The sequence below is a fragment of the Azolla caroliniana genome, unplaced genomic scaffold (genome assembly GCF_043228905.1).
Source record: "Azolla caroliniana isolate FFs.n. ecotype wild unplaced genomic scaffold, voAzoCaro1.0.p SCAF_13, whole genome shotgun sequence".
Classification (NCBI taxonomy): Eukaryota; Viridiplantae; Streptophyta; class Polypodiopsida; order Salviniales; family Salviniaceae; genus Azolla; species Azolla caroliniana.
This window is the reverse complement of record NW_028230448.1, coordinates 14,742,386-14,758,934: the sequence shown is the minus strand read 5'-3', so window position 1 is coordinate 14,758,934 and position 16,549 is coordinate 14,742,386. Positions and strand designations below refer to the sequence as shown.

The 16,549-nt window shown below is 43.2% G+C and overlaps 1 protein-coding gene across 1 annotated transcript; it reads right to left on the bottom strand.

Moving 5' to 3' along the window:
- Positions 1-10,323: 10,323 nt before the first annotated feature.
- Positions 10,324-14,132, bottom strand: LOC147856275 (two-component response regulator-like PRR1). The gene is made up of 8 exons (XM_087329502.1): positions 13,763-14,132; positions 13,522-13,647; positions 13,187-13,419; positions 12,392-12,553; positions 12,105-12,238; positions 11,819-11,950; positions 11,659-11,737; positions 10,324-11,569 (listed from the first exon to the last, which is right to left on the bottom strand). The coding sequence occupies exons 3-8, from the start codon at positions 13,278-13,280 to the stop codon at positions 10,620-10,622; spliced, it is 1,551 nt and encodes a 516-aa protein (XP_087185628.1). The 5' UTR covers positions 13,281-13,419; positions 13,522-13,647; positions 13,763-14,132; the 3' UTR covers positions 10,324-10,619.
- Between the last annotated feature and the right edge of the window lie 2,417 nt (positions 14,133-16,549).

Here is a 16,549-nt window from a genome sequence, read left to right as displayed (position 1 = left end):
CCTATTGCTTCTGCACGCTATACTTTACATGGTATCAGAGCACGAGGGTTGAGAATCTTTGCAACCGACATAGCTTGAAAGGGAAACTAACCAAGAAGAACAGGTAAAACCGATGGATAGAGGCATGATTAGCTCGCTTCCGACGGAGAAGTTCGACAGAAACAACTACGCGTCTTGGTCCTACAAGATGCACCAGTACCTGCTCGGGCACGATTACTGGAGCTATGTCCACGGAGCAAATGACACAGCACCCGAATCGATACACAGAGATTTCCCGGTGTGGGAACAATCGGCGAGCAGAGTACTATATTGCTTCGCGTCTTGTGTCTTGTGTGGGTGAACAACTCCTAAGCTACATTCAGGATGCAAAAACGCCGAAAGATGATTGGGGAAATCTGAAGAAGATTTCCGCCACAAGCACTATAGCTACGAAGCTTCAACTCTCACAGGAGCTGAGCAACCTACGACAACGCGATTTGTCGATGGCTGATTACAACTCGAAGATCAAAGATATATGTGACTCCTTAGCCTCCATCGATGTGAACGTGGAGGAAGGCAAGATGGTGCAGATCTGTCTCGGGGGACTGGTGTCGAAGTTCGGACAATTCCGAACTGTTGTGTGTACACGGGAGAATACATCATCGTTTTTCGACCTACAGTCGATGCTCCTTATAGAGGAGAACCACGCGGGTGCGTCGACGAGCACGCAGGCCGACAACAACATGTTGTACACGGAGGGAGATAGGCCCCGTGGTCGTGGCGGACAAGGCGAGTCGGTGCGCAATGGAGGCGGCCGACGAGATCAAGGACGAAGCCACCGAAGTGATGTTGACAACAATTCCAGACCCTTCGGAAACAGGGGGAGTCGATGTGACGAGAACTGGCAAGGGAAATCCGTTGCAGAATGTTGGTACTGTGGCAAGAAAGGCCACGAGGAGAGAGAGTGCTGGAAGAAGCACGCCGATGTCGATTCAGAGAGGACCGGATCCGGATCAGGCTCCGGACAAACCAACAAAGGAAATTGGCAGCGATCGCACTACGCCAAGGGTCCGAAAAAGCCGGAAAAGGGTCAACCTTCGTGACGAGACCCAAAGCGAACTCTATGAAGATGTCCACCCCAAAATCGGACGAGGTGTGGTACATTGTCTCCGGTGCGTCAAACCACATGACATGCCACAAGGAGTGGTTCTCGTACCTAGAAAAACCAATGCAACCGGGAGTAGTCGCAACCGGAGACAACACTCCGCATCCGATCGCGAATGTCGGTGAAGTTCCCTTGAGCCATGTCGGGTAGAAAGGGAAACTTATGAACGTGTTACACGTTGTCATGAAGATTTTCGTCCATAGGCGGAAACGGGGTGGAATAAGCAAATCGGTGGTGTGCACCATGTGCACATGTATACTAGGAAATGGTGTATAGAAATAAGAGGGGAAATTTTATCCCACATTATAAGGTTCCTCCCTCCTTGGGCTATAAAAGGAAGGGAGGGGTCACTTATGAAGAGGTTGCCTATTTTGAGGGAGAGAGGCATACCACTTAGGTCGAGGGTTTCCTATTCGGTTTTAGGGTTTCTTCTTGGGTTTTCCTTTAGGGTTTTCTCATAGTTGTTTGGTGCGGCCATGGCGGCCACCATTGTAAAGCGTTTATGTTTCCTTAAGCTAACTTCTTGAGCATCTTGCCCCGTCTATTCTATGTTATTGTCTTATTCTTTCTCACCTCCTCTTGAGCTAAGCTCCCATTTTGTGTCTTATTCTTTCTCCTCTACTCCCTAGTCCAAGACCCCCGTGGTCCTGCCCCTTCCACACGTACGCGCATAACAACGCGACAACGTCCCCACAATCACAAAGAATCTGGTGTTGGTCAGGCAGATCGTCGACCAGGGGATGCAAGTCCGATTCACGCATCTCGGGTGCTTCATCGAAGAAGAAGGCCGAGTTATTACGCAAGGGCACAGAGACGGGAGGATGTTTATCCTCGACTCTAGTGACGGTGGCACCGCAATGTTCGCAAAAGGACAAAAAGTCAAGTCAAATATCGACTTATGGCACAAGCGGATAGGCCACGTCAACTATCAATGGCTTCAGGACCTGCAATCGAAACAGGTGGTGTTCAGATTGCCCAAATTTAGTGGCCGAAAAGCACGAATTTGTGAAGCCTGCCAACTCGGGAAGCAACACCGACATCCTTTCCCCAACGAGCATAACCGGAGCCGGAACAAGCTCGACTTGATACATTCCGATGTATGGGGGCCGACACAGAACGTTAGTCTTGGCGGGAGTCGATATTTTGTCTCCTTCATCGATGACTATACGCGGCACACGTGGATCTATCTCATCGAGAAGAAGAGTGAAGTCTTTGACTGTTTCCAGGACCTCAAAGGGTTCGTGGAAACGGAAACAGGACCAAAGATCAAGTGCCTGCGGTCGGATGGCGGAAAAGAATACTTATCCGGTCAATTCAACGGCTCTCTACAACAGATGGGAATTCGGCGCGAATTCAATTGTAGATACACACCAGAGCAAAACGGTGTCGGAGAGAGGAAGAACCGGTCAATTGTAGAAGCGGCACAGGCAATGCTGGAGGAGAAGAGCTTGCCCAAGTTCTATTGGGCCGAGGCGGTACGAACTGCAGTATACATCCAGAATCGGATCAGAGACAAAGTGTCGGCGCATGGGCAGTATTTCGGAAGGAAGCCGAATCTACGACACTTGAGAGTTTTCGGTAGCATTGCGTATGTGCATGTACCGAAAGAGAAATGGAGTAAGTTGGACGCGAAAGCCGAGAAGTGTATCTTGGTCGACTACTCGGACGAGCCGAAGGGTTATAAGTGTTATAACCCTCGCACCAAACAAGCGCGCGTGAGCCATGACGTTGTGTTTGACGAGTCCACGTCCTGGTACTTGCCTCCGACTCCAGAGCTCACCTCCAATCCGAGCTCCGATGATGAGGTTAGCGAGGCCGAGATGCCTCCGAATGAGCCTGAAATCAGGACCCACGAAGAGAGTCTGATTTCGTTTCGGTTAAGTGGACTAAATGGACAACTATGTCGGTTCGACCAATCCAATGAAGAGCCGGTGAGTAGTGGAGACTCGTTCGTTCATTCCCCATGTAGGAAGCCGAGGAGACGGCTTACGCGCAAAGAAAAAGGGAAGAAGAAGGTGTCGGATTACGGCACGGATAGGAACAAGTTGGATCGACACGAGTCCGACTCTGAGGGAAGTGACGACGGGTCTTTGAGAGCAAAGTTTGCGTCGGCCATGAAAGCCTCAACATCGGCTAATGAGCAATTACGCCGATCAACCCGCCAGAAGAACCCTGTTGTGCGGTTTGGTTACAACGAGTACATGACGCATCACTATGCGTACATGATGCGTGTAGCAGAAGTGCATGAGCCGGAGAGCTATGCAGAAGCGGCGCAGGATGCGAATTGGCGTGCCGCAATGGAGGAAGAGATGCGCGCATTGGCGGAGAATGAAACCTGGGACCTAATTGACACACCGAAAGGTGTGAAGCCGATCAGATGTAGGTGGGTGTACAAGGTCAAGTAAAACATTGACGGCTCGGTCAACCGCTACAAGGCCCGGTTAGTAGCAAAAGGCTATGCGCAGAAACACGGCATCGACTACGATGAGACGTTTGCGCCTGTCATGAAGATGACGACCGTCCGTGTTTTGGTCGCAATCGCTGCGGCAAAGGGGTGGCATTTACATCAAATGGATGTAAGGAATGCATTCCTACAAGGTGAGCTTGAGGAACAGGTGTACATGGTACAGCGCCCCGGATTTCACTCCGGAACGAACACTTCGGCGGTGTGCCGATTGAAGAAGTCCCTTTACGGACTAAAGCAAGCCCCGCATGCCTGGAACATGAAGATCATGCAACGATTGCGTCGGATGGGCTTTGTGACGTCAAAATCGAACTCCTCACTATTCATCCGGAAAGGTCAACTCAGGCCGGTTAGTATTCTACTTTATGTTGATGACTTGGTCATCACCGGCGCCGACCTAGGTGAGATAGACCACGTGAAGCTCCAGCTTGCGGCATCATTCGACATGAAGGATCTGGGGGACCTTCATTACTTCCTCGGGATCGAAGTGATCTGTACCCCCGAAGGCATATTGATCAACCAACGTCATTATGCGCTGAATATGCTCTTCAAATTCGGGATGGCCGATTGTAAGTCCGTCTCAACTCCTCTAGATAGAACCGTCAAGCTTCCCCCCGATTCTGGAAAGGTATGCGACCCAACGAGGTTCCGACAGATAGTCGGAAGCCTTATATATTTGACCATCACCCGACCAGATCTTAGCTACCTGGTCGGGGTGATTAGTCAGTTCATGGCACGACCGACCGAGGAGCACCTTCATTGCGCACAACGCGTACTCTGGTACGTTAGTGGCACTAAGGAACAGGGGCTACTATATCGGGCCGATACCGCCGTGCAGTTGGTTGGTTATACCGATGCTGATTGGGCTGGAAACGCCGGCGATCGCCGATCCACGTCCGGTTTCGCGTTCTCTCTCGGGAGTGTCGCAATCGCGTGCAGTAGCAAGAAGCAGCCAATAGTTGCATTGTCGAGCACCGAAGCCGAGTATAGAGGAGCGGTTGTCGCGACATGCGAAGCCATATGGTTGAAGCGGCTACTTAAGGATCTGCAGGTGGAGGTACCCGATCCAACGACAATCTACTGAGACAACTTCAGCAGCATCCAGCTAGCTAAGAACCCCGTCTTCCACGCCCAAACTAAGCACATTGAGGTGCACTACCATTTCGTCTGTGAGCGTGTCCTCTCCGGTGAAGTCGAACTTCAGTATGTTCCGACGGATCGGCAGAACGCCGACATCTTCACCAAGCCTCTTGGTTTGGCCAAGTTGCGGCAATTCTCGGGTGCGCTTGGGTTGTGTCACCTCGACGTGCCAAACTTGAGGGGGAGAGACGGGACGAATGACCACGGAAGAGGGAGAGAATTTCCGGAAGACGAAGACCGCGACGCCGAGTCGGATGACGATTTCAATTTCAAATCGGCTGAAGAAGTCGAGGGCGGACCCGCGGAAGATTCTGGAAGCAGACATAAGGGGAGCAGTTGGAAGAAAGGGCCAAAGCCAACCAAGGGCGAGAAGACCGAGGACGAGTTGGAGATAGCCAACTCGGACGAGAGCGAAAACCGATCGGAGGAAGCCGAGTCAGTTCAGATGTTTGATTCGGATACGCTGAATCAACCAAGGGCCAAGCGGAAAAGAAGGCAACAGAAGAGACGCCAACACCGCAACAACAAGGAAGCTAAGAAGGGTCGTGTGAGGAGACAAGCCAACCGAAAGGGTCGAGGCGTGCGGAATCGAACGGGTCGAGGAGCGCAAGCGAGGCGTGAAGCCAGAAGGAACCGGAGAGCAGATCCGGAAGAGCAGATGGAACCTCAAGTTGAGCTTGAGGGGGAGTGTTGAGATACAAGCTCAACATTGGCCGGATCGGCTATGCAAGCCGAGAACCGGATCGGTTGGGGCCGATTGGTTAGGCTGGATCGGTGCGTAAAATGGGTGCGTAAACCAGTACGCAAACCAATGTGTAACGAGAAGCTGTAGCGGTGAGTAAACTGCGAGGCCGTTGGAAAGATATTCCACGTAGGAATATATTTTGGGAGTTAGCGTAGAGCTCAGTTATGAGCATTGAAGTACATGTCAGTACTTCTGTCAGTCTGTATGGACTTGTATAAAAGTGCTCACTAAGCACATCCTATGTACAGATTGAGTATTATTTTGAATCGAGTTTTGTTTTATGTGTGCTCTCTTTATCTCTCCCGTATACTGTGCATATAGAAGCTCTCCATTAAACCTGCGTATTTTCTGCATTTGATTTCCTATTGCTTCCACACGCTATTCTTTACACCACTCTCACCCACACACACACACACGCATGCACACACACCGATTCAACGAGGAGCCTCTATCGGGAGCTCACGGGCTTCCTACGCGATCAGAGGCTTCCAACCCGAACGAAACACCAAGACACCCACAGAGAGAGATCAGGACCCAAACCGGCAACACTTCCCTCTCTGAAAATGCAGATCCCTCAATCCTCTCTCCCTCCTTTTATAGGCCAAGGAGAGAGTGGGTTGTTACATCAGGTAGTTAAACCGATTACTTCGGATAGAGATTTTCCTCGATCTCCTCGCTTCAAACTCCGTGCGGAACTTTAAAGTACCTATTAAATCCTAATCCTTAGCGCTTATTAGTTCTACGTTATTTACATGTGTTTATACATAAAGCAATATTTGAGTGCATCAACGCACACCCTCGTTCACACGCATTTGCCCCCCATTCCTCTAGCAGCTGGAATTCTCCACAACAACGTGTGAAAGTGAGTAGCGACTCTCGATGTTCAAGAACTTTACCAATGAATGTTGCAATCGAGAGTGCACATTGTGCTTGTGAGAGAAATTTGTGCAAGGATTGGGCTCGGTCGAAGAGATGTGGAAAGCATTGTATCAAAGACAGAGCATTGTATCAAAGTGCGATACTCAGACTCTCGAACTTTGTTTAGGACAAAGTGTGCATAGTCGGCCACTCTCATCACATCTCCACATTTTTCCCATGTCATGATACATTGGTGTTGCAAAAATGCCTCATTTATTGAGGAATCTAATGATGCATCATGAAGCAAGTGTCTTGCATCCGCATCTATCAAACCATTTTTCTATATCTTGCATCCAACCAGAACACAAAACTTTTCTTTTATGTGTCTTTTTTATCTTTTTGGTTGCTTCCCATACAATTCTAGGAAGTCGATTTGAGGGACTTTTTTGAACGTTAAGCATGTATTCAACAACCTTTTCCATGACCATGATCTCAATGGGATCACTTCCATGGCCATGATCTCAATGGGAAGTGATCTCGTCTCAAGGAGGAAGAGAGAGAGGGGGGGAGTTTGGGGAGACCTGGTGGTCATGCTTTCAACTCTTACATTCCACAATAGCATCTAGCGAACTAAGATATGAAGTATATAATAGAGAGGTGAGGAAATTGGGTTTCGAACCCACGACGCAATGCTTGTAGTGTTAACAACTTACAACTAGGGTAAGGTAATTACGAGAAGAGAGAGAGAGAGAGAGAGACTTCTTCTATTATTACTATTGCTGCGTTTTTTGCATTTTTTGTGACTGAATTGTTATTGACCATGGGAGAAGCTCCTCCTCCACCCCCCCTTCCTAGCCCCAACCTCAAACTCAACCTCTCTGAATCCATCTAAGCAGACCCCACTAATCGTCCCTAGCCATGCTAAGTGGGATTGTGTTATGGATGTTTTTATAGTTGCCATATCCCGACCATTCCTCCCAAGACCATTGCCCTCTCGACTATGCAAGATGCTATGAAACCTCAAAAACAAACTATTCTTCACCAAGATAAGAATTAGCTTTTGGAAAATGGCCTTCGAACCCTATTTCTCACTCCTCGGAATTCGGTTTCACTCCTTCTCACTGCTCGGACTTCAGTTCTTGACGAATATCAGAAAAAAAAGAACCGTAAAAAGAACCAAAAAGGAAAAAAAAAACCAAACAAATGTCACGTATCATATGCAAACGTATGCAAACGTTCACATACGTCTACGAAATTGGACATATGTGAATATTAGGAGCTGGGATTCTATGACACACAACTAATGAGTTTCCACATTCCCCATGACACATGAGTTTCTATAGTTGCTAGAGATTGAGTGAGTGGTTTAGTGAGAGGGTGACCTTATATAAAGCACCCTCCTACTTTGTAACGGTCAGTTAATCTTCCATGTAATGCTATTATCTTTGTACTTGCCATTCTCTACTCCTTGTTAATATACATCTTGAGTATTCTATTTTCCTATCTATCTTGTGTCTTTCCTCTCTCATCTTTCACACACACATAACACACATCTCTAATCTATTCCGGTGCATAGAATCACACTCGATTCTTTAAACAACTAACACCATGTAGTCAACCGCCATGTTTTGTGTGTCGGGACGATGAAAAATGGTGAACTCAAACTCTTGGTGAACCTCCTCTATCCTCCCCCCATCTTTAGCACTTTGTCGTCTCTGCCATCTCAAATCCACTTCAGTTATTCCTCTTATTTCAAGCCGTGTTTTTGCCCTTATCAGTGCCCCAATATACATATTTGGCATGCTTAGCCAATGTTGAAGGACAAGATGTTGGTACTCATGACCAATGAGCTCCCCTATGACCTTATGCGACTCCTTGCCACCAGCACCAATGTCAACATTGACAACCATAGCATGACGGCATAATGAACGAGTTCCACATTATCCAAGTTCTAAAGCATACTAGGCCCACATTGTGGTTGGCTCCCTTATTTGGAGGTGGATTTGCACATCCTTATGGATTTATGAAAGGCATACTACACATTACAAGGATTTGCACATCCTTATGGATTCATGAAAGGCATACTATTACCACGGAGATAAAAGGTCTAATGGATCATGGCAAGTCCTTGAAACACAACTTGTACAAATTCACATTTGAAAATGAGTTCTTTGTACCTATCCAACATAGCTATCGAATCAAATGTATTCATACACGCAAAATATCTAGAATAGTTACATAGCATTACTAGCAATAACTAGATTAACAAATAGTTCTCCATCAATTTGTTTATCAACTACTTTAGTTAGATCCAAAAATAGGAAGGTTATTCTACATCATCAAGAAGCCTTTTTATTTAATGCTATGTTATTCACCTTATTCTATACATTATGATTGGGCCAAGAAGCCTATGAAATTATATCTATTGTTAGGAAAAAGGAACAAACTATTCATAAATCTATCTTTTCTCAGTGTCTCTTTTCTCTCCCTTGCATAATTGGGGAATGGAGGCCTTTATGGTTCCACCCCTACACTAATCCCCCTTTGTGGCAACCTAGTCTGTGTTCTAGCAAATCCTAGTTATATAAAAAAACTATCGAAATGCCACATGATGGTAAGTCATTGCAGTCTTGTAAAGACCCTCAAGCTTGAATCACAAAACAATACTAGAAGTTCGTTAATTCTTGTGATCCATTTACCCACTCAAAAGCTTCAACCATCACCCCATGGCCTTCTACCACCACTTGCACAAAAAAAGTTTGTCACAATATCATGATGACCCAATGACTAGCCCCGCAGACTTTTGAATACATCATGTTGTATAACATTTGTAGGTCATCTTCCGTTTTTGGAAGTGTCTGCAAAACTCGTCCACAATAGATCCACAAATTGACAATCAAGATAGAGCACATAAATCAAATTCATAAATAATACCTCCAATGTGACCTAACAACAAGATACTAGAGTTTAAACATTACCCTCGTTGAGTTTGCCAGCGACATTGTGAACCAACATAACTAGTGGTTTTTTCGAATATATTACTTAGCATGAATATCTTAGTGGGCATGATAAACTCTTTCACGAAAGAATGGCATGGACACTACCGGAACCATCAAGACCTGGTCCAAGACCTAACCTGCACCCAAGAACACTACAAATATCCAATGGTTTCAATATCTGGTGCTCTACTGTTTCATGGTAAGAAATAATGTTTGACTTTTGCACAACATCACAACAACCCACTCTTGTGCTAAGTTTTTGCATCATGAACAAAATTAATCTAGTGGTGTTCCAACTAGACCTCCCTGTTCATTTTCAGACCCCAATAGAAGGTTGAAGAGGTCTTGGATTCAAAAAGCTTATGGTACCTTGCTTCACAGAAGGGCTGCCCAAATGTCAATAGCCACTTGGGAACTAGTCATACATCTTCACAACACTAGGTATACAGTCCATGGGTTTGATCTTCATCATGCACACAAACCTGCTCTTGTTTGAAACGGACACTAGCTGAAGAGATTTAAGTGATGCAAAGAAGCATATACAGTTCATGCTCAGAAACTTGTACCTCAGCATCATTAATCAATTTTGGACCACAGCATAGGTGGTAATGTCATACATTATAGAGATCTAACAAAATTACTGTATGCATCATGTTATAAAGCTAATATTCAGTGGTAATGTCATACATTATAGAGATCTAACAAAATTACTGTATGCATAATGTTATAAAGCTAATATCATTCAGTGGTTGACACTCGCGCTTGTATTCTTGAAAGTCACTCAATACAATGGATGCTCCATAGAAATTTAAAACTGTTTAGCAATGAGAACTTGCTGCTAGTATTGAACAAAAATATAGCAAAATTGACACTGATTTTCTTTTCAAAGCTCTGTGAATAAATATAATTGGTACGGGTGTTACAATATATATTGTATGTCATATTATATTTCAAAATTGATATTTGAGAGAGGTGACAAAAGCTTAAGGTATCCTGATTTACTATATTGGCTCAATATCTTTTCCAACCAAACATCAATATGCTCATCCAAAGAAGAATAACCAAGGAGGTTGGCCTACAAAAAACTCTCCCTAGTTTGTAGAAGGTGAAGCTACCACCACAAAGCGCTGCCATGGGTATAGCCAAGATGGGTATATGTACTGTTGTATCCTTTCACATTCACAAAATTGCTATCACATATTTACATTCTTCACCTTCCATTCAAAGAAGAATTTTATACACTACAAAATGCTACATAAGACAGGTCATCTAGCCAACCTGATTTCTTCCATCCATGCATTCGGGAGAAGAGTTAGTATCCATCTCACTAAATCCTTGCTCATCATCTGCTTCTCCTTCTTCCTCATCACGAATTTCACTTCCAACTGTTGGATGCTGATCTGAATCTAGAGAATCTATTATGGCTGTCCTTTTCACGAATTGCCCACGCACTCTAGGTCTTTGTTCGGCTAGCTTCTTCCTACTTACATACCTTATCTTCTTCTCAAAACATCTACCTTTCCTTTTCATTCGGAATTTTTGTAATGCTGCTTCTCTCCTCTCAGATTGCTGTGTCTTGTTTCCAACCACGTGAGCAGTAGTTACCATTGTGGGCCAGCTTGAGAATCCCATATACTGAGGCAAAACCATCTGACCCACAGGATAATAAGAAAACACATTGGATGTAGCCTCTGATATAGCTATGTTGCCTTCACTATTGTAAAAAGAAGAGAGTTGCTGCATTGAAGCTTGTGAAGAGCATACCATTTCAGAGCTTTCTTGCACATTACTTGTAGATCCTTGCCTGATATCTCTTGATGGGCACATGGTGAAACCATTACGTTGCTGAATGTTAGGTGCATTCTGAGAGGTTGTTTGATCAGAGCCAAAAATGCTCTTGGAAGTTCCATTATTCTGAACATGTTGGAATGAGAGATTACAATTTAAGCTTTCAGTATCTTCAGCCTTGTTTTCACCAGCCATGCAAGAGTCTTTTGCACTTCCATACAATGTATCTGTGGTGCTACATACTTCACGTGTAGAATTTGTGAGCCCATTCCCTAAGTTTTCAGTGAATTTCCCTGCTGATTGCATTGAGGAACTACTGGGTGAATACATATTAGCTGAGTGCTCACTGGCCTGAGTATAATTAGGCTTTGAATAAGCTGAAAATGCTGACCGATGACCCACAATTTGTCTCGGAATTGAACATGGAGATGCTGTACATACAATTACCACAATTTACAAACCAACCCCAGCTTAAAAGGAGAACTGCAAGCATGGTTGACATAGATCAAACTGAACTTACTCAAATCCCCAGCTGTTTTACCCACATCATATGTGTTGGACAATCTAAGTGATAACTCAAGTTTGTTCGACGTTCCTGCCTGCATACACACACAGAAAAGGAAAAAATTAAAATACTAGAAGCTATTGTTTACGTTGATCGAGACATGTGTTTTGCATACTTCAAAATGATCTTTCAGGTCTTTATCAATGGCATTGTCCTTGCTATGTGATAAGGACACCACAGCCTTGTCCAAGCTTGGAGAATTCGTGTTTATAATGTCCATGACAGCATGCTTCTCAGGGAGCCCCAACTGCATTATAACATATAATCAGGTTGAAGTCCTTAAGATAACCCTCACTTCCAAGATAATTATAGGAAACAGACCATCACGAGTTTTAAAGTTTGGAAGCAATAAAAATGAAGCATTCATCTGGGAAACCTAATATAGAAATTAATGACCATACCATTCGACGCCGCCTCCACATGTGAGTCCATAGGTTCATCACTTCATTCAGACGGAGGGGTTTTACAAGGTAATCAACCGCTCCTAACTGTAAGCATTTAGCTACAACAGCCATTTCATGTTGTGCTGACATAACTGAGGCAAAAATGAACCACATTAAACAGATTTTAAAATGACCATTCTCATCTTTAAATAATCAGATCCAGAAAAGGTTTAAAGAAGTGCTTTATCATCTCTAAATACTATCACAAACCGGTCATAAATAATGAATGCTTATCCATCACATACCTACAACTGCAATATGATTGAGCTCATCTCTACGCATCACATGTTTGAGCATTTTGAAGCCTTTCTCCCCAGGTAACTCAACATCAAACAAGATAATATCCACATCCGATTTAGGACATTCCAAAGCCTCTATCACTTTACGTCCACTTTTGACAGCAGTAACTGCATGCCATATTAAAAGGAAAAGGCATTTAGCAGAGAGGAAAGAAAAAAAAGGCATATAAGCATAAAATGAGTTGTCATTTGGAAGAAAAAGTATTTCATTCTCATGACAGAAATGAAAATATTTTAACTGGAATCTGTCAAGTAGATCTCATGACAAATACGATAAATTGTGTACTTAGCTGGACACTGAATCCTTGAGAAAAGCAATATTATTCATTGATGATCCCTCAGTAAACATCTTCTTCATTGCATGTCAGCTTTCCTACTTTACATTCTCTAATCAAAAAGTTGGCTAAAAGACTTTATACTTTACACGCCTAGTTTCTACAAGTAAATGTTGCCTTTGCTGGCTGGAGGTCCAAAGATCGGAATAAAAAGTATATTCATCAATCAAATTTTAGTATGCATTCTCTTAGTTTTTATCATATTTCTTTTTTCATACCTTAGATTATGAATATGCATTGTCTTAGTCTCAGTCATATTTTAGCATTTATACCATAGATTCTCTATTCATGTGATTGGCAAAAACATATCCAAACAATATGTGCCTAGTTTCTGCAAGTGAGAGGACCCTTTATCTGGATACATGTTCACTTGTGGAATCAAGAAAGTGTTTGACGGAAATCTCACCTTTGTAAGCGCATTTCTGTAGAAGAAACAGTGTTTCTGACGCTGACTTGGGATCCTGATCACAAAAAAGGATATGCACGTCCTTGCAATCCATCGGAGGCAAGGTTTCTATATGGAGTTATAGGTTCGCACTTTCTTGGCTATGCAGGCATCTGAGCTACTGAGAAGTCCTAAGATATCATACTATAGTAGCTTAACCATTTTAAAGAGCGAAAATAAACCTCTAATAATACCTGTGAAACATGAAAATCATAAGTCAAGCAGGACATCCCCTCGTCTATGTATACAATGGAAACACAAATATGTGGCTTAAGGAAACACAAATCTCAACATACCTTAGACGAAATCCCAAAAGAACAGATACCAAAAAGAAAACTTGAATAACTCAAAAGAACTGATAAGAATTATATCAGAGCGCACTGATTTCCAAGAGAAGAAGGGAGAGACCTCCCATTAGTTCTCTGCAAAACGCAGATTCATATATTTCAAGCAGGAAACCAAGTAAAAACGTCTATTAAATGAATAGCATCTGACAAATTTCATGCCTTTTGCATGAAGGAAAAAACGGTGGCGTACCTGAGAAGAAATATAGAGAGCAGAATCGAAAGCGCTGTTAGAAAGAGGAGACTTTCACTTGAATTTCTGGCAAGCACGGATTTGTGTGCTGAAGCAGGAAATTCTGGAAATCGTTCGTGTCGTGGCCAAAAATCTGGTGGAATCGAAGGTTTAAATAAAAATATCGTGAAAATTAAGAGACCAGGAGAGCGCAGAGATGAGGCGAGCGAGATGGTGGTGGGGAGAGTATAAACGTTATTGCAGTTTCAGGGAGGAATGGGATAGGCAAGTGAGAGCGAAGGAAAGAAAAGAAGGAAAAGAGTGTGGTTATAACGAAAAGAGTCGGAATACCGAGGTATAGAGAGAGAGAGAGAGAAATTAGGGTTAGGGTTTCCAGGAGAAAGCCTTCTTTGGAGCTATGGCAGAGAAGCATATGATATTTCGGAAGAGGAAGGGAGAAAAAAAAGGAGCAGGCAAAAGGAAGATCGCTTATTTATTTCCAAAAATTATTTTATTTCTCACTAAATATTTTTTTAATCTATTATGTATTTCCACGAAAATATCTGGTGGGGAGACGCGGCGATGATTTCTGGCGCGGCCACGTCGGCATGGGACACGTCGGCACAAAGGCCACGTCGACGGAAGTCAGTGCCACGTCGGCGGTGAACCGCCCACGTGGCGAGGCGCGGCACCAAAAGAAAATATCAGGCCGCGAGATCTTCTTCTTCTTCTTCTTTTTCTTTTCCGCTTTTCTTTTTTCTCCTGTTTATTTTTCAAAAAAATCCATTTCCCTTTTTTGTTTCTTTTTACTTAATTCCTTTTTTTAGTTTTTTTCTTTTTTTCATAAATTGTTTTTCGCCCCTGATTTATTTGGGGTGGGGACAATTCAAATTTTAAGAGAGAGAGAGAAAGAGAGAGAAGAGAAGATATTTTCATTTTCTTTCTTTCTTTATATTTTTTTTTGTGCGGGATATTTTTGTTAGTTGTCGACGTGTACGACAGGAATTTTGCATTATTTGGGTCGCTCTTTTCTTATCCACTCACTGCTCTTCTCCGCCCCCCACCCTTCTGTCTCTTTTCTACATACATACACACATACATACCATACGTATATGCATGCATGCATACATACATATGGCCCCATCACTTTTATTTTCTTTTTGGTTTCCCAACCAAATCTGGTGTCTCCCTCCAATTTTGTACATATGCTTCGTGTGCGTGTGTGTATGCATCTATACACACTCGGACATGTTTGCATACCCCTCTTTGCGCATGTGTGTGTGTATCGAGTGTCTCAATTACTCAATTATGGATGTATTCCTGTAAAGATTCGACATTCTGTATGAGGAGAACAATTGGTAAGATCATGGCAAGATGCACTATTGTTTTTTGAGTGGGCACCATCAAGTGATCGAGATTTTTTTAATTTGTTACAAAATGAATTGCTCGTTTCTTCTCGAGTGTTGCATTGGCATGGAAAAGAGAAGTTGAGATCTCAATTCAACCGTTAATTTCGATTGGGGGTTGTACATTTGGGAGATGTGGTTGATAATGAATCTCAAAGGTTGTCGAAATTTGAAGATGTTAAACGATGGTTATGTATTCCCCCAAATTAGGGATTTATTTGGGAGAAATTACAAGATATACTATTGTTGCATGTATCTTTGCCATTGAAAACAAATGTTGCACCTCGGGTGTATTGGCAGTTACATGATGTTACACGCTTGTTACATGTCACTACAAATATATTGTATCATGATGCAATGGCATCATTATCTTGGCTATCTCCTAAAGTAGAAAAGGTTTGGAATGCATGTAAGTCGAATGCAAGGTGGTCGCAAATATTACAACATGGTTGGCATTCCCATTTGCAATTTCGTGCAAAGGTATTCATATGGAGAGTCATGATTGGTGGGCTCCCATTAGGTTCAACCTTAAAGAGACGAGGACTAGGGCCAGGAACTTGTTTCTTTTGCACCATTCTATTGGAGGATAGTAGACAACGGTTCATTAAATGTCCTATAGCGTGTATAATTTGGAAGTACTTATCGAACATTTGCAAGTTTTAACCCGTTGTTATTTGAGACCTCATCAATGGGTTTTTTCTCAGTATATTATTTGAGGAAATTCCTTGGTCTTCCGCAATTATTTGTTGTGATTCGACAATAGAGAGGTGAGAAAATTGGGATTCAAACCTAAAACATAGTGCTTGTAGTGTAACAAGTTACAACTTAGCAATAGCGTAAACTAATTACGTCATGAGAGAGAGAGAGAGAGCCCAGATGGATGTAGCTCAATGGAGACTAGGTGGTCATGGGTTCAACCCTTACATTCCACATTGGCATCTAATGAAATAAGAGATATCTATGGAGTAATAGAGAGGTGAGAAAATTGGGTTTCGATAATGGCTCGACTCAAGCCTAAACCGGTTTAAACCAGCTTAGCGGTTTGGCTTGGCTTGAGCCTTCCCAAACCAGTTAAGCCATTTATGTGATTTAATAGTTAAATTAGACAGTTAAAAACTTGAGAGAAAGAAAACTGACTCACTGAAAGGAAGCCATTGCCATATGCAACGACTCTTGAATAAGAGACTAGTGTGTCAACTCACGAGTCTCCACATAGAAGAGAGAGAGAGAATTAGAATTAGAATTAGAATTGTTATCGTCCATAAAGAGGCCAATTTTGACCTATGGGACCAGGGTATACATGTGTTCTTGATATATGTCTCCTTCCTAAGAAGGGATATTCATGCGTTGAAGCACAACGTCTCTATGTGTTAGTAAAGCATACACATATGAGCTCAACCTT